At 48.1% G+C, this 24,000-nt stretch overlaps 2 protein-coding genes across 3 annotated transcripts in view; both read right to left on the minus strand.

Annotated features, from left to right (window-relative positions):
- Positions 1-14,647, minus strand: part of smc2 (structural maintenance of chromosomes 2) — a 43,294-nt gene extending 28,647 nt beyond the window's left edge. The window contains exons 1-12 of one of the 2 annotated variants that reach the window (XM_071408283.1): positions 13,854-14,646; positions 13,511-13,660; positions 12,821-12,943; positions 12,533-12,571; positions 11,471-11,581; positions 10,648-10,692; positions 9,497-9,598; positions 9,091-9,222; positions 8,516-8,665; positions 7,859-8,092; positions 7,313-7,472; positions 4,925-5,042 (exon numbers count right to left, since the gene is read on the minus strand). In XM_071408283.1, the coding sequence (XP_071264384.1) occupies positions 4,925-5,042; positions 7,313-7,472; positions 7,859-8,092; positions 8,516-8,665; positions 9,091-9,222; positions 9,497-9,598; positions 10,648-10,692; positions 11,471-11,581; positions 12,533-12,571; positions 12,821-12,943; positions 13,511-13,660; positions 13,854-14,021 (1,532 nt within the window). In that variant the 5' untranslated portion in view covers positions 14,022-14,646. Of the gene's footprint in view, positions 1-4,924; positions 5,043-7,312; positions 7,473-7,858; positions 8,093-8,515; positions 8,666-9,090; positions 9,223-9,496; positions 9,599-10,647; positions 10,693-11,470; positions 11,582-12,532; positions 12,572-12,820; positions 12,944-13,510; positions 13,661-13,853 lie in introns of both variants that reach the window. The other variant, XM_071408284.1, reaches the window with a different exon arrangement.
- A 1,318-nt stretch (positions 14,648-15,965) lies between these two features.
- exoc1l (exocyst complex component 1 like) lies at positions 15,966-19,078 on the minus strand. Its single transcript, XM_071408285.1, has 3 exons — positions 18,428-19,078; positions 17,081-17,304; positions 15,966-16,888 (listed from the first exon to the last, which is right to left on the minus strand). The coding sequence occupies exons 1-3, from the start codon at positions 18,546-18,548 to the stop codon at positions 16,622-16,624; spliced, it is 612 nt and encodes a 203-aa protein (XP_071264386.1). The 5' UTR covers positions 18,549-19,078; the 3' UTR covers positions 15,966-16,621.
- Between the last annotated feature and the right edge of the window lie 4,922 nt (positions 19,079-24,000).

Below are 24,000 nucleotides of genomic sequence, written 5' to 3' on the forward strand. Positions count from 1 at the left end.
CGCGCTCTGGGTCACTATGAGGGGGACAGAGACACGTCACTGACTGTTATCAGGTTAGCTAGGAGTCCCTTTACTCTGCTCCGGTCCCAGCCGCGCTCTGGGTCACTATGAGGGGGACAGAGACACGTCACTGTTATCAGGTTAGCTAGGAGTCCCTTTACTCTGCTCCGGTCCCAGCCGCGCTCTGGGTCACTATGAGGGGGACAGAGACACGTCACTGTTATCAGGTTAGCTAGGAGTCCCTTTACTCTGCTCCGGTCCCAGCCGCGCTCTGGGTCACTATGAGGGGGACAGAGACACGTCACTGTTATCAGGTTAGCTAGGAGTCCCTTTACTCTGCTCCGGTCCCAGCCACGCTCTGGGTCACTATGAGGGGGACAGAGACACGTCACTGACTGTTATCAGGTTAGCTAGGAGTCCCTTTACTCTGCTCCGGTCCCAGCCGCGCTCTGGGTCACTATGAGGGGGACAGAGACACGTCACTGTTATCAGGTTAGCTAGGAGTCCCTTTACTCTGCTACGGTCCCAGCCGCGCTCTGGGTCACTATGAGGGGGACAGAGACACGTCACTGTTATCAGGTTAGCTAGGAGTCCCTTTACTCTGCTCCGGTCCCAGCCACGCTCTGGGTCACTATGAGGGGGACAGAGACACGTCACTGTTATCAGGTTAGCTAGGAGTCCCTTTACTCTGCTCCGGTCCCAGCCACGCTCTGGGTCACTATGAGGGGGACAGAGACACGTCACTGTTATCAGGTTAGCTAGGAGTCCCTTTACTCTGCTCCGGTCCCAGCCACGCTCTGGGTCACTATGAGGGGGACAGAGACACGTCACTGTTATCAGGTTAGCTAGGAGTCCCTTTACTCTGCTCCGGTCCCAGCCGCGCTCTGGGTCACTATGAGGGGGACAGAGACACGTCACTGTTATCAGGTTAGCTAGGAGTCCCTTTACTCTGCTCCGGTCCCAGCCGCGCTCTGGGTCACTATGAGGGGGACAGAGACACGTCACTGTTATCAGGTTAGCTAGGAGTCCCTTTACTCTGCTCCGGTCCCAGCCACGCTCTGGGTCACTATGAGGGGGACAGAGACACGTCACTGTTATCAGGTTAGCTAGGAGTCCCTTTACTCTGCTCCGGTCCCAGCCGCGCTCTGGGTCACTATGAGGGGGACAGAGACACGTCACTGTTATCAGGTTAGCTAGGAGTCCCTTTACTCTGCTCCGGTCCCAGCCGCGCTCTGGGTCACTATGAGGGGGACAGAGACACGTCACTGTTATCAGGTTAGCTAGGAGTCCCTTTACTCTGCTCCGGTCCCAGCCGCGCTCTGGGTCACTATGAGGGGGACAGAGACACGTCACTGACTGTTATCAGGTTAGCTAGGAGTCCCTTTACTCTGCTCCGGTCCCAGCCGCGCTCTGGGTCACTATGAGGGGGACAGAGACACGTCACTGACTGTTATCAGGTTAGCTAGGAGTCCCTTTACTCTGCTCCGGTCCCAGCCACGCTCTGGGTCACTATGAGGGGGACAGAGACACGTCACTGTTATCAGGTTAGCTAGGAGTCCCTTTACTCTGCTCCGGTCCCAGCCGCGCTCTGGGTCACTATGAGGGGGACAGAGACACGTCACTGTTATCAGGTTAGCTAGGAGTCCCTTTACTCTGCTCCGGTCCCAGCCACGCTCTGGGTCACTATGAGGGGGACAGAGACACGTCACTGTTATCAGGTTAGCTAGGAGTCCCTTTACTCTGCTCCGGTCCCAGCCGCGCTCTGGGTCACTATGAGGGGGACAGAGACACGTCACTGTTATCAGGTTAGCTAGGAGTCCCTTTACTCTGCTCCGGTCCCAGCCACGCTCTGGGTCACTATGAGGGGGACAGAGACACGTCACTGTTATCAGGTTAGCTAGGAGTCCCTTTACTCTGCTCCGGTCCCAGCCGCGCTCTGGGTCACTATGAGGGGGACAGAGACACGTCACTGACTGTTATCAGGTTAGCTAGGAGTCCCTTTACTCTGCTCCGGTCCCAGCCACGCTCTGGGTCACTATGAGGGGGACAGAGACACGTCACTGTTATCAGGTTAGCTAGGAGTCCCTTTACTCTGCTCCGGTCCCAGCCGCGCTCTGGGTCACTATGAGGGGGACAGAGACACGTCACTGACTGTTATCAGGTTAGCTAGGAGTCCCTTTACTCTGCTCCGGTCCCAGCCACGCTCTGGGTCACTATGAGGGGGACAGAGACACGTCACTGTTATCAGGTTAGCTAGGAGTCCCTTTACTCTGCTCCGGTCCCAGCCGCGCTCTGGGTCACTATGAGGGGGACAGAGACACGTCACTGTTATCAGGTTAGCTAGGAGTCCCTTTACTCTGCTCCGGTCCCAGCCGCGCTCTGGGTCACTATGAGGGGGACAGAGACACGTCACTGTTATCAGGTTAGCTAGGAGTCCCTTTACTCTGCTCCGGTCCCAGCCGCGCTCTGGGTCACTATGAGGGGGACAGAGACACGTCACTGTTATCAGGTTAGCTAGGAGTCCCTTTACTCTGCTCCGGTCCCAGCCGCGCTCTGGGTCACTATGAGGGGGACAGAGACACGTCACTGTTATCAGGTTAGCTAGGAGTCCCTTTACTCTGCTACGGTCCCAGCCACGCTCTGGGTCACTATGAGGGGGACAGAGACACGTCACTGACTGTTATCAGGTTAGCTAGGAGTCCCTTTACTCTGCTACGGTCCCAGCCACGCTCTGGGTCACTATGAGGGGGACAGAGACACGTCACTGTTATCAGGTTAGCTAGGAGTCCCTTTACTCTGCTCCGGTCCCAGCCACGCTCTGGGTCACTATGAGGGGGACAGAGACACGTCACTGTTATCAGGTTAGCTAGGAGTCCCTTTACTCTGCTCCGGTCCCAGCCACGCTCTGGGTCACTATGAGGGGGACAGAGACACGTCACTGTTATCAGGTTAGCTAGGAGTCCCTTTACTCTGCTCCGGTCCCAGCCACGCTCTGGGTCACTATGAGGGGGACAGAGACACGTCACTGTTATCAGGTTAGCTAGGAGTCCCTTTACTCTGCTACGGTCCCAGCCACGCTCTGGGTCACTATGAGGGGGACAGAGACACGTCACTGACTGTTATCAGGTTAGCTAGGAGTCCCTTTACTCTGCTCCGGTCCCAGCCACGCTCTGGGTCACTATGAGGGGGACAGAGACACGTCACTGTTATCAGGTTAGCTAGGAGTCCCTTTACTCTGCTCCGGTCCCAGCCGCGCTCTGGGTCACTATGAGGGGGACAGAGACACGTCACTGACTGTTATCAGGTTAGCTAGGAGTCCCTTTACTCTGCTCCGGTCCCAGCCACGCTCTGGGTCACTATGAGGGGGACAGAGACACGTCACTGTTATCAGGTTAGCTAGGAGTCCCTTTACTCTGCTCCGGTCCCAGCCACGCTCTGGGTCACTATGAGGGGGACAGAGACACGTCACTGTTATCAGGTTAGCTAGGAGTCCCTTTACTCTGCTCCGGTCCCAGCCGCGCTCTGGGTCACTATGAGGGGGACAGAGACACGTCACTGTTATCAGGTTAGCTAGGAGTCCCTTTACTCTGCTCCGGTCCCAGCCACGCTCTGGGTCACTATGAGGGGGACAGAGACACGTCACTGTTATCAGGTTAGCTAGGAGTCCCTTTACTCTGCTCCGGTCCCAGCCACGCTCTGGGTCACTATGAGGGGGACAGAGACACGTCACTGTTATCAGGTTAGCTAGGAGTCCCTTTACTCTGCTCCGGTCCCAGCCGCGCTCTGGGTCACTATGAGGGGGACAGAGACACGTCACTGTTATCAGGTTAGCTAGGAGTCCCTTTACTCTGCTACGGTCCCAGCCACGCTCTGGGTCACTATGAGGGGGACAGAGACACGTCACTGTTATCAGGTTAGCTAGGAGTCCCTTTACTCTGCTCCGGTCCCAGCCACGCTCTGGGTCACTATGAGGGGGACAGAGACACGTCACTGTTATCAGGTTAGCTAGGAGTCCCTTTACTCTGCTCCGGTCCCAGCCGCGCTCTGGGTCACTATGAGGGGGACAGAGACACGTCACTGTTATCAGGTTAGCTAGGAGTCCCTTTACTCTGCTACGGTCCCAGCCACGCTCTGGGTCACTATGAGGGGGACAGAGACACGTCACTGTTATCAGGTTAGCTAGGAGTCCCTTTACTCTGCTCCGGTCCCAGCCACGCTCTGGGTCACTATGAGGGGGACAGAGACACGTCACTGACTGTTATCAGGTTAGCTAGGAGTCCCTTTACTCTGCTCCGGTCCCAGCCGCGCTCTGGGTCACTATGAGGGGGACAGAGACACGTCACTGTTATCAGGTTAGCTAGGAGTCCCTTTACTCTGCTACGGTCCCAGCCACGCTCTGGGTCACTATGAGGGAGAGTCTGCTAAATGACTCCCTACTGTAAGTCTCTCTGGATAAGAGAGTCTGCTAAATGACTCACTACTGTCAGTCTCTCTGGATAAGAGAGTCTACTAAATGACTCCCTACTGTAAGTCTCTCTGGATAAGAGAGTCTGCTAAATGACTCACTACTGTAAGTCTCTCTGGATAAGAGAGTCTGCTAAATGACTCCCTACTGTAAGTCTCTCTGGATAAGAGAGTCTGCTAAATGACTCCCTACTGTAAGTCTCTCTGGATAAGAGAGTCTGTTAAATGACTCACTACTGTAAGTCTCTCTGGATAAGAGAGTCTGCTAAATGACTCACTACTGTAAGTCTCTCTGGATAAGAGAGTCTGCTAAATGACTCCCTACTGTAAATGTCACATCAATAATCAAGTCAGCCAAGAAAACCTTCCCGTTGCTCAGGTTGAAAGAGACAGGAGAGGACCACACTGAGGTGTGTTATGGTCTCTCTGAGCTGGGTGACACCACACACACACGGTGTACCTGTAGTCGAAGCGTAGGTTCGGGAAGCGGGACATCAGACCCTCGTAGGTATTTCTGAGGGTGGTGACCTCACGGTTCAGCTGTCTCTTCCTCTCCAGAAGTCCCTCCTCCTTTCCATCTGATAAACAACACATCAGACGTCAACGCCAGGCTCAACATTTAAAACCTTCAACGCCAGCCTCGACATTTTACCATCAACGCCAGCCTCGGCACTTTACCATCAACGCCATCCTCGGCACTTTACCATCAACGCCAGCCTCGGCACTTTACCATCAACGCCAGCCTCGGCACTTTACCATCAACGCCAGCCTCGGCACTTTACCATCAACGCCAGCCTCGGCACTTTACCATCAACGCCAGCCTCGGCACTTTACCATCAACGCCAGCCTCGGCACTTTACCATCAACGCCAGCCTCGGCACTTTACCATCAACGCCAGCCTCGGCACTTTACCATCAACGCCAGCCTCGGCATTTTACCATCAACGCCAGCCTCGGCATTTTACCATCAACGCCAGCCTCGACATTTTACCATCAACGCCAGCCTCGGCATTTTACCATCAACGCCAGCCTCGGCATTTTACCATCAACGCCAGCCTCGGCATTTTACCATCAACGCCAGCCTCGGCATTTTACCATCAACGCCAGCCTCGGCATTTTACCATCAACGCCAGCCTCGACATTTTACCATCAACGCCAGCCTCGACATTTTACCATCAACGCCAGCCTCGACATTTTACCATCAACGCCAGCCTCGACATTTTACCATCAACGCCAGCCTAAACATTTACCATCAACGCCAGCCTCTAGTTTCTCCCTCTCCTCTACCTTGGTACTGTAGTTAACCCCAGATCAGCCTCTAGTTTCTCCCTCTCCTCTACCTTGGTACTGTAGTTAACCCCAGATCAGCCTCTAGTTTCTCTCTCTCCTCTACCTTGGTACTGTAGTTAACCCCAGATCAGCCTCTAGTTTCTCCCTCCCTCTCCTCTACCTTGGTACTGTAGTTAACCCCAGATCAGCCTCTAGTTTCTCCCTCTATCCTCTACCTTGGTACTGTAGTTAACCCCAGATCAGCCTCTAGTTTCTCCCTCTCCTCTACCTTGGTACTGTAGTTAACCCCAGATCAGCCTCTAGTTTCTCTCTCTCCTCTACCTTGGTACTGTAGTTAACCCCAGATCAGCCTCTAGTTTCTCTCTCCCTCTCCTCTACCTTGGTACTGTAGTTAACCCCAGATCAGCCTCTAGTTCCTCCCTCTCCTCTACCTTGGTACTGTAGTTAACCCCAGATCAGCCTCTAGTTTCTCCCTCCCTCTCCTCTACCTTGGTACTGTAGTTAACCCCAGATCAGCCTCTAGTTTCTCCCTCTATCCTCTACCTTGGTACTGTAGTTAACCCCAGATCAGCCTCTAGTTTCTCTCTCTCCTCTACCTTTGTACTGTAGTTAACCCCAGATCAGCCTCTAGTTTCTCCCTCTCCTCTACCTTGGTACTGTAGTTAACCCCAGATCAGCCTCTAGTTTCTCCCTCTCCTCTACCTTGGTACTGTAGTTTCTCCATATCAGCCTCTAGTTTCTCTATCCTCTACCTTGGTACTGTAGTTAACCCCAGATCAGCCTCTAGTTTCTCCCTCCCTCTCCTCTACCTTGGTACTGTAGTTAACCCCAGATCAGCCTCTAGTTTCTCTCTCTCCTCTACCTTGGTACTGTAGTTAACCCCAGATCAGCCTCTAGTTTCTCCCTCTCCTCTACCTTGGTACTGTAGTTAACCCCAGATCAGCCTCTAGTTTCTCCCTCCCTCTCCTCTACCTTGGTACTGTAGTTAACCCCAGATCAGCCTCTAGTTTCTCCCTCTATCCTCTACCTTGGTACTGTAGTTAACCCCAGATCAGCCTCTAGTTTCTCCCTCTCCTCTACCTTGGTACTGTAGTTAACCCCAGATCAGCCTCTAGTTTCTCCCTCTCCTCTACCTTGGTACTGTAGTTAACCCCAGATCAGCCTCTAGTTTCTCCCTCTCCTCTACCTTGGTACTGTAGTTAACCCCAGATCAGCCTCTAGTTTCTCTCTCTCCTCTACCTTGGTACTGTAGTTAACCCCAGACCAGCCTCTAGTTTCTCCCTCCCTCCTCTACCTTGGTACTGTAGTTAACCCCAGATCAGCCTCTAGTTTCTCTCTCTCCTCTACCTTGGTACTGTAGTTAACCCCAGATCAGCCTCTAGTTTCTCTCTCTCCTCTACCTTGGTACTGTAGTTAACCCCAGATCAGCCTCTAGTTTCTCTCTCTCCTCTACCTTGGTACTGTAGTTAACCCCAGATCAGCCTCTAGTTTCTCCCTCTCCTCTACCTTGGTACTGTAGTTAACCCCATATCAGCCTCTAGTTTCTCCCTCTCCTCTACCTTGGTACTGTAGTTTCTCCAGATCAGCCTCTATTTTCTCCTTGTTCTTCTTGACAGTGTTGAAGGCCTCCTGGTCTTTCTGGTAACCAGAGTCCATCTTCTTGACCTCCGTCTGCTTGGCCTTCAACTCCTGCTGGGCGTGTTTCAGCTTCATCTGGGCCTGGGGGAGAAGCAAAGACAGGAAGAGAATGAAGACTCACTCATCCGACACAGCGGGAAAAACTCATCCGACACAGCGGGAAAAACTCATCCGACACAGCGGGGAAAAACTCATCCGACACAGCGGGAAAAACTCATCCGACACAGCAGGAAAAACTCATCCGACAAAGCAGGAAAAACTCAGTCACAACTCTTTTATTGAGGTCATCATTCTCATTCAGTTTGCATTCTTTGAAGGTCGTAGGTCAGATATTAGAGGTCAGAGTCACCTGTTGGTCCTGTGTCAGCTTTACTCATATCCTTTCTACAATCAATCAACTCTCTGTTTCGACACAAAATCAATCAACTGTTGCATATATATTATATTATGGATCAATCCCTTCTCACCTGTTTGGCCTCGGTGTCAGCTTTACTCATGTCATTCTTGCAGGTCATCATCTGTCCGGCGAGCGTGGCCTCTTCTCCGTCCTCATTGGTGGACAGCCCTGCGGACACAGCCTTGAAATGACACTGTGCGGCCTCTAGGGCGGCGCTGTCCTTCTGACCTTCCTCCTGTAGGGCAGACAGCTTCTCCGCTACCTTGGATACCTCTCCTTCCTTAACAACGAGTACCTTCTTATCCTGGGGGGGAAACACAGAGAGGAGAGAGACAGTGGTTTTAGTTAGTCATCTTTCAGGCTGTCTGCTTGTCTTCCTCTTTCTCACACCACCCCTACACCCCCCCTCTTTCTCACACCACCCCTACACCCCCCCTCTCTCTCACACCACCCCTACATACCCCCTCTCTCTCACCCCCCCCCCTCTCTCACACCACGCCTACACCCCCCCCTCTCACACACACCACCCCTATACCCCCCCCTCTCTCTCACACCCCCCCCTCTCTCTCACACCACCCCTATACCCCCCCTCTCACACACACCACCCCTATACCCCCCCTCTCTCACACACACCACCCCTATACCCCCCCTCTCTCACACCACCCCTACACCCCCCCTCTCACACACACCACCCCTACACCCCTCTCTTTATCCTCCCTCCTCTCACCTCCTCCATGCTCTTCACCAGTTCCTTCCTCTTCTTGGTCTCATCTAACAGGTTCTGTTTCTTCATGTCCACAGCACTCTGGGCTTTAGCATCGACCCTCTGGACCTCAGACAGAGTCTCCTCTAAACCCTTCAGCACTCCACCAACCTCCTGTAGGACAGGAGAGACGGACAGGCAGACATCAGGACACCCACCCCGACAGACGTCAGGACACCCCCCCCCGACAGACGTCAGGACACCCACCCCCGACGGACGTCAGGACACCCCCCCCCCGACAGACATCAGGACACCCACCCCCGACGGACGTCAGGACACCCACCCCGACAGACGTAGTCAAATATAATAACCTCCAAGCTAAATGTTTGAAATATAACTGTCCGTGACCAAAGGGCTCATTCAATGAGATTCAACAGCTGCAGATAGAAATGTGTTGCATAGATCTGCCACTATCATTCATTCACATTAGAGAAGTGGTGCCCATCCTCGTTTTATGTTATCTGCAACATGTTTTTTTCTCTCCAACGCTCCCAGAATGGATTAATAAAGTTGTATTGAATTGAATAGCATTTCATTACTTGGTCCCTCTTCTTCTGCAGTTCCTGTATCTGGGCGGAGAGTTCCTGGACCTTGTTTTCGTTGTCTGCCATGTTGGCCTGCAGCTGAGTGATGGAGTCCTGCATCACCTTCAGGTCCTCCGCTGACTTCACCTGATATTTAAAATCGACAATATGTTAAATCAACAACAGTTCCATTAAACTTGACCTGTGAACCCAAATCACAGTGAATTCAAATCACATTTCATTCTATTCACTTTGTTATTCATCCCCAACGGACACTGCTGGGCTTACAAGACAAGACACCACGACGACAAGACACCACGACAACAAGACACCACGACAACACACCACCACAACATGACACCACCACAACTAAAACATGACGTAATATTCCACACAGGACCTTCAGTGTGTGTGTGTGTACCTTGGTCTCCTCAGCGCAGACAAACAGCCAGGCTACGTACAGACGACTCAGGTGCTCCATCTCCCTCATCACCTTCTGGTACTCCAGGTATGAAGAACGCTCCTACAGGAGGACGGAGGGACGGAGAGAGGACAGAGGGACGGAGAGAGGACAGAGGGACGGAGAGAGGACAGAGGGACGGAGAGAGGACAGAGGGACGGAGAGAGGACAGAGGGACGGAGAGAGGACAGAGGGACGGAGAGAGGACAGAGGGACGGAGAGAGGACAGACGGACGGAGAGAGGACAGAGGGACGGAGAGAGGACAGAGGGACGGAGAGAGGACAGAGGGACGGAGAGAGGACAGAGGAACGGAGAGAGGACAGAGGGACGGAGAGAGGACAGAGGGACGGAGAGAGGACAGAGGGACGGAGAGAGGACAGAGGGACGGAGAGAGGACAGAGGGACGGAGAGAGGACAGAGGGACAGAGAGAGGGACGGAGAGAGGACAGAGGGACAGAGAGAGGGACGGAGAGAGGACAGAGGGACGGAGAGAGGACAGAGGGACGGAGAGAGGACAGAGGGACGGAGAGAGGACAGAGGGACGGAGAGAGGACAGAGGGACAGAGAGAGGACAGAGTGACGGAGAGAGGACAGACGGACGGAGAGAGGACAGAGGGACAGAGAGAGGGACGGAGAGAGGACAGAGGGACAGAGAGAGGGACGGAGAGAGGACAGAGAGACAGAGAGAGGACAGAGGGACAGAGAGAGGACAGAGGGACGGAGAGAGGACAGAGGGACGGAGAGAGGACAGAGAAACAGAGAGAGGACAGAGGGACAGAGAGAGGACAGAGAAACAGCGGGACGGCCGTGAAGGAAGACAGAAAGGATAAAGATGGTTAATGAAGGGGAGACATTTAGCAGACGCTCTTACCCAGAAGCACTTACTCTACTGGAATGCTTTCATTATTCATTCCTACTGGTCTCCCGTGGGAATCGAACCCACAACCCCTGGCACTACAAGTGCCATGCTCTACCAACTGAGTGACATGGGATGGACGGAGGCGACAGGAAGTATTAAAGATCCTTGGGGGTGTTTATTCCAGGGTCACACTCATCAGGGGACAACGATTTCATGTTCCTAAAAACACATCTTAAAAACGGGACTTCCTACCTCCTTCAGCTTCTGCATGGTGGGAGTGATCTCTTCGTCAAGGATCTGAACACAACCAAACACAAATTAGTCAAATACAACTAATATCCAAGGCGCCATTGTTGATAGTAGGAGCTATGAGTTGAACCTAGATTCAACTAAAGGCCTGATGAAGAGTTGAACTTAGTTTTCTAGAGAGAAAAACAAACCGTGCCCTTTGGTTCCCCAGGACCAGGAAACACAGAGCTACGTTATGTTAGGAATTTTGTTAATAAATAGTTAAAACAAATTCTAGCTTTAGGTAAAACTATAACTAATTGAACTCTGCATGCCTTGTGAAAAGAGATTTGTGTGGTGGGTCATAGAATAAGCAGAAAGGGTCGTTAAACTATGGTTGAACTGACCCAACTTAGCCCTGAGGTGTTTAGATAAGGCTGTGAGTAACTTTTTAGGTCTTCCATTATCTTGAAAGATTATCTTTGCTAAAGTGGTAATAAATTATAGTGAGCCTTCAGGATAAATGATTATATTGTGTGTCATGCGAGTGCCCTGTGAAGTTGGAATGAACTTTTGAACCTGTTTTCTATTTGTCAGGACAATGAGACTTATTCTGTAACCTATGACGTCATATCTTGTATATAAACCTGTGTTTATGATCAAATGGGAGCGTGCTCCGAGAATAAACACTATTATCTAATTTTAATAAGACTGCATCCTGTCTATTTTATGTTAATAAGTATCTTACAAATTCTTATAAATAGACAGATTGAATTTAATTAATGAGTATATTGGAGGAATTATTTAATTCCACTAACAGTTATCACAGGTAAAATGGCGGCCCCACCGTCTGGATTTCTTTCAGTTTGGCTTCTTTCTTCTCAATGGTTTTCTGGGCGCTGATCTTTTTACACTCATACATCCTGGTTCCTGCTGCCTCCTCTATCATGGCTAGGATCTACGGAGGAGAGAGGAGGGTTAGAGAGAGTTACATCCTGGTTCCTGCTGCCTCCTCTATCATGGCTAGGATCTATGGAGGAGAGAGGAGGGTTAGAGAGAGTTACATCCTGGTTCCTGCTGCCTCCTCTATCATGGCTAGGATCTATGGAGGAGAGAGGAGGGTTAGAGAGTTACATCCTGGTTCCTGCTGCCTCCTCTATCATGGCTAGGATCTACGGAGGAGAGAGGAGGGTTAGAGAGAGTTACATCCTGGTTCCTGCTGCCTCCTCTATCATGGCTAGGATCTACGGAGGAGAGAGGAGGGTTAGAGAGTTACATCCTGGTTCCTGCTGCCTCCTCTATCATGGCTAGGAGCTATGGAGGAGAGAGGAGGGTTAGAGAGTTACATCCTGGTTCCTGCTGCCTCCTCTATCATGGCTAGGATCTACGGAGGAGAGAGGAGGGTTAGAGAGTTACATCCTGGTTCCTGCTGCCTCCTCTATCATGGCTAGGATCTACGGAGGAGAGAGGAGGGTTAGAGTGTTACATCCTGGTTCCTGCTGCCTCCTCTATCATGGCTAGGATCTATGAAGGAGAGAGGAGGGTTAGAGAGTTACATCCTGGTTCCTGCTGCCTCCTCTATCATGGCTAGGATCTACGGAGGAGAGAGGAGGGTTAGAGAGGAGGGTTAGAGTGTTACATCCTGGTTCCTGCTGCCTCCTCTATCATGGCTAGGAGCTATGGAGGAGAGAGGGTTAGAGAGGAGGGTTAGAGTGTTACATCCTGGTTCCTGCTGCCTCCTCTATCATGGCTAGGATCTAGAGGAGAGAGGAGGGTTAGAGAGGAGGGCAAAGGAGTGTTTGTGTGTCTTTCCCCAGGAAGTGTGTGTGGGGTTGAGTGTGTACTACAGAAGCTTCAAGTAGCTACAAGACTTCCTGATTCTACAGTGTGTCTGTATATATAGACTTACCTCAGGCGGTTTCATGTTCAGAACCTTGGTGATTCTCCCCTGAAATATTGTAAAGAGAAAGATATAAAAAGAAATATTCAAGTTATGTATAAAACGTGTGGTACCACAGTATGATAAATATATGCTGTTTATCAACAGGTGGAACAACATTCAGCAGTGTATTATTCACTAGAAACCAAAACAGAACCCCAATTTGCCCAATAGAATCTCTTGTTTGTTGCAAAACGATTTGCTACAGTGTGCGACTAATGAACACACCCCAGGTACTTGCGGTGTTCAAACGCCTACCTGCATGATGAGGAAGTGGGGGTTGTTAACGTTGAGGCCTACAGAGCAGAACAGATCCTGTACCCGGGTGTTGTTGGCATTTACCCCGTTGATCAGGTACTTGTTCCTACCACCTATCACCACCTGGGATTTAGAGAAGGATACAGAGACGTGAGAATCCACTCCGCCAAAATAGTAACATTTTAAGAGCGTTCTCTACAGTAAACGGCAGCAGTTTGATTGGCTAATAACAGCTACTCACCACCTGTGAGTAGAACAAGAGGATATGGCAAAGTAATAGATATGTTCATAGTAAAGGCAGTAACGTTAGTTGGAATAGATAATAATGCATTAGTAAACAGTCAACATCAGTGTCGTGGTTGAGGTGGAAAAAAAACAGGAAACGCATGAGACGTCATCACAGTGAAAAGCATTACTAGTTTGAGTGGCTAGTAACAATACAGCTGAGAAATCCCGTCAGTGGACAGTTAGTGTAGTGATTTTGGGAAGGAGAACAGTCACAGTTGGGACTATTTTCAGACCTAACGCGGTAGCTACCATCTATGCCATAAAGGTTCAACCAGGCCACTTGACACAAGTTGTAGTTAGTTAGTAGTATCCCTTAGTTTGGACCTGCTGGAGGAAGGCATACATGTTTTAATTAAGGAACATTACTCTTCCCACAAACAGGAATAGAGGAGAACAACTCACCTGTCTTGTGACCGTGATTTCGTCGTGGGTCTCAAATCCAAGAGGACTCTGGCTCTTGTTCGCGTTGTCGAATGTTATGGACACCGTGGCTTTGGTGATGCCGGCCTGACCGTTCTTGTACACCAAATCCTGGAGATTAGCCGCTCGCACCTGGAAGATAAGTTAAGATCAGACGGAAGTAACGTTACAGATCGCTAGCTTCTCCACTAACGTTACTGTAACCCTCGATGAACTTGGGCACGGTAAGCTAACGTTAGCTAGCTAACACAACAAGCTAACTTCAAGGAAATGTCTTCAGCTCACTAATCTGCGAATGAATGAACAAGTAACGTTAGCATATTACCTGAGACAAGTTGGATATCCCCAATAGAAAGCATATCGAGTCGAGAATGTTGGATTTTCCACTCCCGTTGAGTCCAGTAATAGCGTTGAAAAGCGGATCAAATCCGTTGATTTCTGTCCTCTGCGCGTAGGACTTGAACCCTTCTAAGATAATAGATTTGATGTGCATCTTTACGTTGTCCTTTCCCAAACTATTTCCAAAGTAATCCTTTTCGATATTGTAATAACGTCTAAAAAACCACAACGCTATATGGAGAACTAGTGTTGTGGTGCTGTCAACAACAGAAACACTTTCGGCTTTTCGAATTTTGGCGCCAGGCACACTGCCGTTCTCTGGTCCTGCGCATGCGCCTATCCAGACAAATGTCGTTGAAAACCTTTTCTAAACCATTTTATACCCATAGTGTACCAATTTATTTGATACCTTTTTTTAAATTCATTTATTTGAAGTGTTGTAATAATTGTAATAATGTAGCTGTAAATATTAAACAATGTGTTTTCTAGTTGTTGTTTTTTTAGATCAGGCAATTTGGTCATAGAGTCATTTGGTCATAGACCCAGAGGAGCAAAATCGCGAAACAGACCAGGCCGGGGTTTGAGAAATCCATGAGAGAAGTGAAAGATTCTTCAATAGTTGTTCATTTTCTCGAAATCGAAAGGCACAGCCTAGATTAGAGCCAACGTCTTAAAGTAGTTGTGAACATGTTGTTACTACCACCTCGTGAAAGTCAAGGAGTGTTTTCGACGGCTTGCACATGCGCAATTTGGCGGGAGACGACCGTTAGACCCGATGACGTGTTTCTGCGCATGAGCTTAGCTAGCCAGCGTCGCCATGACATCGCCTACAACTGTGATCGGGGATTTCTGTTGGAGAAACACTTTCAGCCTATCTTTATACTGTATTGTCTTTGATTTGGTCATCTTTATACTGTACTGTCTTTGATTTGGTCGTCTTTATACCGTACTGTCTTTGATTCGGTCATCTTTATACTGTACTATCTTTGATTTGGTCGTCTTTATACTGTACTATCTTTGATTTGGTCGTCTTTATACTGTACTGTCTTTGATTTGGTCGTCTTTATACTGTACTGTCTTTGATTTGGTCATCTTTATACTGTACTGTCTTTGATTTGGTCGTCTTTATACTGTACTGTCTTTGATTCGGTCGTCTTTATACTGTACTATCTTTGATTTGGTCGTCTTTATACTGTACTATCTTTGATTTGGCCGTCTTTATACTGTACTGTCTTTGATTTGGTCATCTTTATACTGTATTGTCTTTGATTTGGTCATCTTTATACTGTACTGTCTTTGATTTGGTCGTCTTTATACTGTACTGTCTTTGATTCGGTCATCTTTATACTGTACTATCTTTGATTTGGTCGTCTTTATACTGTACTGTCTTTGATTCGGTCATCTTTATACCGTACTGTCTTTGATTTGGTCATCTTTATACTGTACTGTCTTTGATTTGGTCATCTTTATACTGTACTGTCTTTGATTTGGTCGTCTTTATACTGTACTGTCTTTGATTTGGTCATCTTTATACTGTACTGTCTTTGATTTGGTCGTCTTTATACTGTACTGTCTTTGATTTGGTCATCTTTATACTGTACTGTCTTTGATTTGGTCGTCTTTATACTGTACTGTCTTTGATTTGGTCATCTTTATACTGTACTGTCTTTGATTTGGTCGTCTTTATACTGTACTGTCTTTGATTTGGTCATCTTTATACTGTACTGTCTTTGATTTGGTCGTCTTTATGCTGTACTGTCTTTGATTTGGTCATCTTTATACTGTACTGTCTTTGATTTGGTCGTCTTTATACTGTACTGTCTTTGATTTGGTCATCTTTATACTGTACTGTCTTTGATTTGGTCGTCTTTATACTGTACTGTCTTTGATTTGGTCATCTTTATACTGTACTGTCTTTGATTTGGTCGTTTTTATACTGTACTGTCTTTGATTTGATCAAAAATCATCAAAAATAACCGTAAGATGTCAGAGTTTATTGATTTAGTTTTGCTGCTGCCATCTACGGAAGATATTTGAAAGAGAAAAATTATGAAAAAACTTCTCAAACTGATGGAATGACAACATAAGAAGACAAAAGGAAAGTTGTTACATTTTATTCAGATTATTATCTTGAATCATTTCACATGCTTAGGGAACAGTGTTATAACGTTCAGAATCAGAACAGAGACAAAAGGTTTACTAGTACATGCAACACAGAGACTTAGAAATCTGGAAAGACAATCATTTTAAATAGTGTATTGTTGATACATAATCGAGCCTATGATTCACTCACACACACGGCAGGTAGCCTAGTGGTTAGCGCGTTGGACTAGTAACCAGCAGGTAGCCTAGTGGTTAGCGCGTTGGACTAGTAACCAGCAGGTAGCCTAGTGGTTAGAGCGTTGGACTAGTAACCAGCAGGTAGCCTAGTGGTTAGCGCGGTGGACTAGTAACCAGCAGGTAGCCTAGTGGTTAGCGCGTTGGACTAGTAACCGAAAGGTTGCAAAATTGAATCACCGAGCTGACAAGGTAAAAATCTGTCGTTCTGCCCCTGAACAAGGCAGTTAACCCACTGTTCCTAGGCCGTCACTAAAAATAAGAATTTGTTCTTAACTGACTTGCCTAGTTAAATAAAGGTTTAAAAAAAACACTCAGTCTCTCTCTCTCTAAAATGGTATAACTGCCTTCATTTTGCCGCACCCCAGGGAGAGTAGCTGCTGCCTTGGGGATCCATAATAAATACAAATATCTCTCTCAGTCCAGAGGTACAGGGCACAAGGACAGACACACCAGGTTAGCAGCGTAGAAACATATCTGCATCAGCACCACACAGTCTCCTCTGTTCAAATATATAGACGACGAGCTGATGTAGGCCAGGTCATAGTTCACCAGAGTCAAAGGTCGCCCGCAGTGCTTGTCGCTCAGGGCAACCAGGGCCCGCGCCATGCAGTACTTGGCGCTGCAGCTGAAGGCCGTCACCGACCGCACAGTGGAGAAGTGCATCAGGAAACACGGGTCGTCCTACAGGGGGGTGGGGAAAGAAGAAAGGTGAGGTCATCAAAGGGGGACTAGAAGAAGAGGGTGTGACACAGCAAAGGTTGCAATGGAACACCTGTTCACCATGCAGTGAGGACAGAATCATGGCAGCCCCTAGAGTCAACACTTAAATGTAAACAATGATGTCATGCAAAATGTGAGAATGATGTTCCTTACCACGTCCGGATCCCGGCCGTCCAGCAGGGTGAGGTCCTGCAGGAGCCAAACTTCCGTCCTCAGGTAGGAGTCCTCCAAGCAGGAACTCAGGCAAAACTGAGACTTCAGCTTCTTTTTCGATCCGGAATTCTGGGATTTCTGGGAATTCTGCAACTTGTTTGATCCAGAATACAGTGATTTCTGAGATCTCACCACACACAGCTGCACCTCTTTGGTCTTGGTCACTGTGGACCAGAGGACAACGATTATGTTTTCGGAAAGGAAAAGTCAAGCAGTTTTCTCAAGCAAAAATTAATGTCGTCTTTTCCCAATAGGGGACAAAATGCATTGTTCCAATAGGGGACAAAATGCATTGTTCCAATAGGGGACAAAATGCATTGTTCCAATAGGGGACAAAATGCATTGTTCCAATAGGGGACAAAATGCATTGTTCCAATAGGGGACAAAATGCATTGTTCCAATAGGGGACAAAATGCATTGTTCCAATAGGGGACAAAATGCATTGTTCCAATAGGGGACTAAATGCATTGTTCCAATAGGGGACAAAATGCATTGTTCCAATAGGGGACAAAATGCATTGTTCCAATAGGGGACAAAATGCATTGTTCCAATAGGGGACAAAATGCATTGTTCCAATAGGGGACAAAATGCATTGTTCCAATAGGGGACAAAATGCATTGTTCCAATAGGGGACAAAATGCATTGTTCCAATAGGGGACAAAATGCATTGTTCCAATAGGGATGCCGTTTTCCCGAGGACAACGGATGTTATGCAGCATTGGAAATTCAATTAGCGAGTAACACTCCTCTTTTGGTGACGTTCACGGACTGAATCCACTTACAAACTATTAAAGCCTATTTTACAGTGCAGATGTAGTGTGTTATATGACCCTAGTAACCTCCTCATCAACAGACTTCCCCGAGGTCTTTGATAAAAACCCATCAATCCATCAATCATTAAAAAAGAACAAGCAGATCTAAAACAGATTACACAGAAACATCGTCATCTCTGCGTCAGAGACGAAAGGAAGGTAAGAACAGAAGAAAACGGAAGAAAAACCACAGGGGGGAAAAACACAGAACATCATTTAGAAAGAGATTTGGTCCCACGTGGGGATTGAACCCACAACCCCGGCGCTACAAGCATCCTGCTCTACCCACTGAGCCACACGGGACCATCAATCCAGCATTACAAAGAAGAAAAACCACACCGAAAACAGACAGAACATCATTTAGACAGAGAAATAGAAGGAGAGAATCGTACAAAATAAAAAATTAAGCAAGAAGATTGAATAAATAAATGAACAATAAAACCAAACAAATGAAACAGACAAGGCTGATTTTTACCGTAAACGCAGAGAAAATGTCTTCCCGGTGTTGCTTCATGTATCTCTATAAACTTCTGTAGTTTCTGTCCTTCAGGTCTAAACAACATTCTCTGCATCTCCTTCCTCAGTAGGGACGACATCTCAACACACAGGGATGGACGGGCTGGGACAGAGGACGAGAGGAAGAGAGCAACAGAGGAGGAGAGCTACAGAGGAGGAGAGAGGGATACTGGGACAGGGGAGGACAGAGGAGGAGAGGAGGAGAGATGGATACTGGGCCAGAGGAGGAGAGAGGGATACTGGGACAGAGGAGGAGAGAGGGATACTGGGACAGAGGAGGACAGAGGAGAGAGGGATACTGGGACAGAGGAGGACAGAGGGGGAGAGAGGGATACTGGGACAGAGGAGGACAGAGGAAGAGAGGAGGAGAGAGACAGACTGGGACAGAGGAGGACAGAGGAGGAGAGAGACAGACTGGAACAGAGGAAGAGAAGAGAGGGATATGGGGATGGGGAGAAGAGAGGGATATGGGGATGGGGAGGAAAGTGATGCAACAGGAGAAGACAGACAGAAAAGAGAAAACCACTCTCAACAGGAGGGGAAGTAGGAGGTTGGAGAGAGTCTATAAAACCTGGAAAGTGGCGGTGAGTGTGTGTGTGTGTGTGTGTGTGTGTGTGTGTGTGTGTGTGTGTGTGTGTGTGTGTGCGCGCGCTTGACATACCCTCACTCTCTATCTATGTCTATCTCTCTTTCTCTCTCATACACACACACACACACACACACACACAGTGCAGCAGTTATGGATGAGCCATGTATCCATCGACCATAATGATATCAGATTATTACTTCTCTTCACTGCAATCACCCTCAGAGGGACCAGAGAGAGAGCCAGCCAGCAATCAGACACAGGATGCTTCCCTCCATAGTGCACTACATTTGACTAGGGCCCATAGGGAATAGGGAGCCATTTGGGACCCTCGGATCCTCCCATCGATCGGCCCTATTAAACCTCTACTATTAAAGTCCATTATGACAGTCTGAAGTGACCAGGCTGGGTGTCTCTCTCTCTCTCTCACACACACACACACAGACCATTCAAGTCCATTATAACAGTCTGAAGTGACCAGGCTCTCTCTCTCTCTCTCTCTCTCTCTCTCTCTCTCTCTCTCTCTCTCTCTCTCTCTCTCTCTCTCTCTCTCTCTCTCTCTCTCTCTCTCTCTCTCTCTCTCTCTCTCAATTTTTCAATTCAATTCAAGGGGCTTTATTGGCATGGGAAACATGTGTTAACATTGCCAAAGCAAGTGAGGTAGATATTATACAAAAGTGAAATAAACAATACAAATTAACAGTAAACATTACACATACAGAAGTTTCAAAACAATAAAGACATTACAAATGTTATATTATATATACACAGTGTTGTAACAATGTACAAATGGTTAAAGCACACAAGTTAAAATAAATAAGCATTCTCTCTCTCTCTCTCTCTCTCTCTCTCTCTCTCTCTCTCTCTCTCTCTCTCTCTCTCTCTCTCTCTCTCTCTCTCTCTCTCTCTCTCTCTCTCTCTCTCTCTCTCTCTCTCTCTCTCTCTCTCTCTCTCTCTCTCTCTCTCTCTCTCTCTCTCTCTCTCTCTCTCTCTCTCTCTCTCTCTCACACACACACACACACACACACACACACACACACACAGACCATTCAGGTCCATTATAACAGTCTGAAGGGACCAGGCGGCTCCACCATGGATCCTGGCATCTGCCTCCATGTGGATCATCATGTTCCATTAGATTGGAGTTCTACTGACATGTATAATTGAGAGAGAGAGACACAAGTAGAAGGCAGAATCACACACACACACCCTCTATCTTTCTCCCTGCTCTCTCTCTCTCACACACACACCCTCTCTCTCTCTCCCTGCTCTCTCACACACACCCTCTCCCTGCTCTCTCTCTCACACACACACACCCTCTCTCTTTCTCTCTCTCTCACACACACACACAGTGGTTGCCATATAATGTGGCACTGTGCTCTGTCTGAATTAAAGTCGTTTGTTGTTGTGGGGGGACGTCTCACAAATAACACACACACACACACACACCATTATGCAACAAGCTCTCAGTCTCACATCAGAATTAGACGTTTATCCGTGTTTCTCAAATCTCAAATTCCGAAGTTGTTCCAAACAGAATGTATTTAAGGTTAGTCATTAACTCTGAATGGTTAAGGTTAGGCATTAACTCTGAAGGGTTAAGGTAAGGGTTAAGGTTAGGCATTAACTCTGAATGGTTAAGGTAAGGGTTAAGGTTAGTCATTAATTCTGAATGGTTAAGGTAATGGTTAAGGTTAGTCATTAACTCTGAATGGTTAAGGATAAGGGTTAAGGTTTGGCATTAACTCTGAATGGTTAAGGTAAGGGTTAAGGTTAGTCATTAATTCTGAATGGTTAAGGTAATGGTTAAGGTTAGTCATTAACTCTGAATGGTTAAGGATAAGGGTTAAGGTTTGGCATTAACTCTGAATGGTTAAGGTAAGGGTTAAGGTTAGTCATTAATTCTGAATGGTTAAGGTAATGGTTAAGGTTAGTCATTAACTCTGAATGGTTAAGGATAAGGGTTAAGGTTTGGGATAGGCTTTAAACAAAATATCAAAAACAACTTTCTGTGGCTGGATTCAACCATGCAACCTTTAGAACCAAAGTCAGATGTTGACGTCAAACTTAACCACTTAATGCCTTAACTGAACCCTAACCGTATAAATGTGGAGCGAATACCTAAACTTAACCACTTAATGCCTTAACTGAACCCTAACCGTATAAATGTGGAGCGAATACCTAAACTTAACCACTTAATGCCTTAACTGAACCCTAACCGTATAAATGTGGAGCGAATACCTAAACTTAACCACTTAATGCCTTAACTGAACCCTAACCGTATAAATGTGGAGCGAATACCTAAACTTAACCACTTAATGCCTTAACTGAACCCTAACCGTATAAATGTGGAGCGAATACCTAAACTTAACCACTTAATGCCTTAACTGAACCCTAACCGTATAAATGTGGAGCGAATACCTAAACTTAACCACTTAATGCCTTAACTGAACCCTAACCGTATAAATGTGGAGCGAATACCTAAACTTAACCACTTAATGCCTTAACTGAACCCTAACCGTATAAATGTGGAGCGAATACCTAAACTTAACCACTTAATGCCTTAACTGAACCCTAACCGTATAAATGTGGAGCGAATACCTAAACTTAACCACTTAATGCCTTAACTGAACCCTAACCGTATAAATGTGGAGCGAATACCTAAACTTAACCACTTAATGCCTTAACTGAACCCTAACCGTATAAATGTGGAGCGAATACCTAAACTTAACCTTAAACACTTAGGCATTTGACATTTGGAACAACTTTGAAATTTGACGTTTGAGAAACATGGGTGAACGTCTAATTCTGCCGTGAGACTGTGAGAGCTGGTTGAGTAGGGCGTCTCCGTGACGACAGGGGGGCGTCTCCGTGACATCAGGGGGGCGTCTCCGTGACATCAGGGGGGCGTCTCCGTGACATCAGGGGGGCGTCTCCGTGACGACAGCGGGGCGTCTCCGTGACGACAGCGGGGCGTCTCCGTGACGACAGCGGGGCGTCTCCGTGACGACAGCGGGGCGTCTCCGTGACGACAGCGGGGCGTCTCCGTGACGACAGCGGGGCGTCTACGTGACGACAGCGGGACGTCTCCGTGACGACAGCGGGGCGTCTCCGTGACGTCAGGGGGGTGTCTCCGTGACGTCAGGGGGACGTCAGCAGGGCGTCTACGTGACGACAGCGGGGCGTCTCCGTGACGATAGCGGGACGTCTCCGTGACGACAGCGGGGCGTCTCCGTGACGTCAGGGGGACGTCAGCGGGGCGTCTCCGTGACGACAGCGGGGGGTCTCCGTGACGACAGTGGGGTGTCTCCGTGACGACAGCGGGACGTCTCCGTGACGACAGCGGGGCGTCTCCGTGACAACAGCATGGTGTCTATGGTCTATCAGTTCCAGTTCATCATGTGTCATTCTGTCATTGGCTGTTCAGACAGAACACATCAGACTGGAGGGGAAAAAGAAACTCAAAATTATGATTTGATTTATGTGTGTGTGTGTGTGTGTGTGTGTGTGTGTGTGTGTGTGTGTGTGTGTGTGTGTGTGTGTGTGTAGTGTGTGTAGTGTGTGTGTGTGTGTGTAGTGTGTGTGTGTGTGTGTGTGTAGTGTGTGTGTGTGTGTGTGTGTGTGTGTGTGTGTGTGTGTGTAGTGTGTGTGTGTGTGTGTGTGTGTAGTGCGTGTGTGTGTAGTGTGTGTGTGTGTAGTGTGTGTGTGTGTGTAGTGTGTGTGTAGTGTGTGTGTATAGTGTGTGTAGTGTATGTGTATAGTGTGTGTGGGTGTGTGTGTATAGTGTGTGTGGGTGTGTGTGTGTGTGTGTAGTGTGTGTGTGTAGTGTGTGTGTATAGTGTGTGTGTGTGTGTGTGTGTGTGTGTGTGTGTGTGTGTAGTGTGTGTGTGTGTGTGTAGTGATGATTAGATTTGACACATTTGTGTAAACAGAGAGGAATCGGGCTTCAGCTAAGTGCTTTTGGATTCATGTTGTTGTTGGTGGTAGTTTTTGTGGTCATTTTCTGGAAAGGCTCTTTAGAACTGAAATGGAAAGGAGGGAGGGAGGGAGGGGCAGAGGAGGGGAGGGAGCGTGGGTGGGAGGGGCAGAGGAGGGGAGGGAGGGAGGGAGGGAGGGAGGGAGGGAGGGAGGGAGGGAGGGAGGGAGGGAGGGAGGGAGGGAGGGGCAGAGGAGGGGAGGGTGAGAGGGAGGGAGGGGAGGAGGGAGGGTGAGAGGGAGGGAGGGTGGGAGGGGCAGAGGAGGGGAGGGAGGGAGGGGATATGTTGAATCTCATGAATAACACATGAAGGGTGTATCTTAAATGGTACCTAGGCGTCCATGTATATCTCACTAGGTCAGGATATTAAACCTCCTCCATGTATATCTCACTGACCTAGTGAGGTTTAATATCCTGACCTAGTGAGATATACATGGAGGAGGTTTAATATCCTGACCTAGTGAGATATACATGGAGGTTTAATATCCTGACCTAGTGAGATATACATGGAGGAGGTTTAATATCCTGACCTAGTGATATACACATGGAGGAGGTTTAATATCCTGACCTAGTGAGATATACATGGAGGAGGTTTAATATCCTGACCTAGTGAGATATACATGGAGGTTTAATATCCTGATCTAGTGAGATATACATGGAGGAGGTTTAATATCCTGACCTAGTGAGATATACATGGAGGAGGTTTAATATCCTGACCTAGTGAGATATACATGGAGGTTTAATATCCTGACCTAGTGAGATATACACGGAGGAGGTTTAATATCCTGACCTAGTGAGATATACACGGAGGAGGTTTAATATCCTGACCTAGTGAGAGATACATGGACGAGGTTTAATATCCTGACCTAGTGAGATATACATGGAGGAGGTTTAATATCCTGACCTAGTGAGATATACATGGAGGTTTAATATCCTGACCTAGTGAGATATACATGGAGGTTTAATATCC

This window comes from Salvelinus alpinus, chromosome 6 (assembly GCF_045679555.1).
Source record: "Salvelinus alpinus chromosome 6, SLU_Salpinus.1, whole genome shotgun sequence".
Classification (NCBI taxonomy): domain Eukaryota; kingdom Metazoa; phylum Chordata; class Actinopteri; order Salmoniformes; family Salmonidae; genus Salvelinus; species Salvelinus alpinus.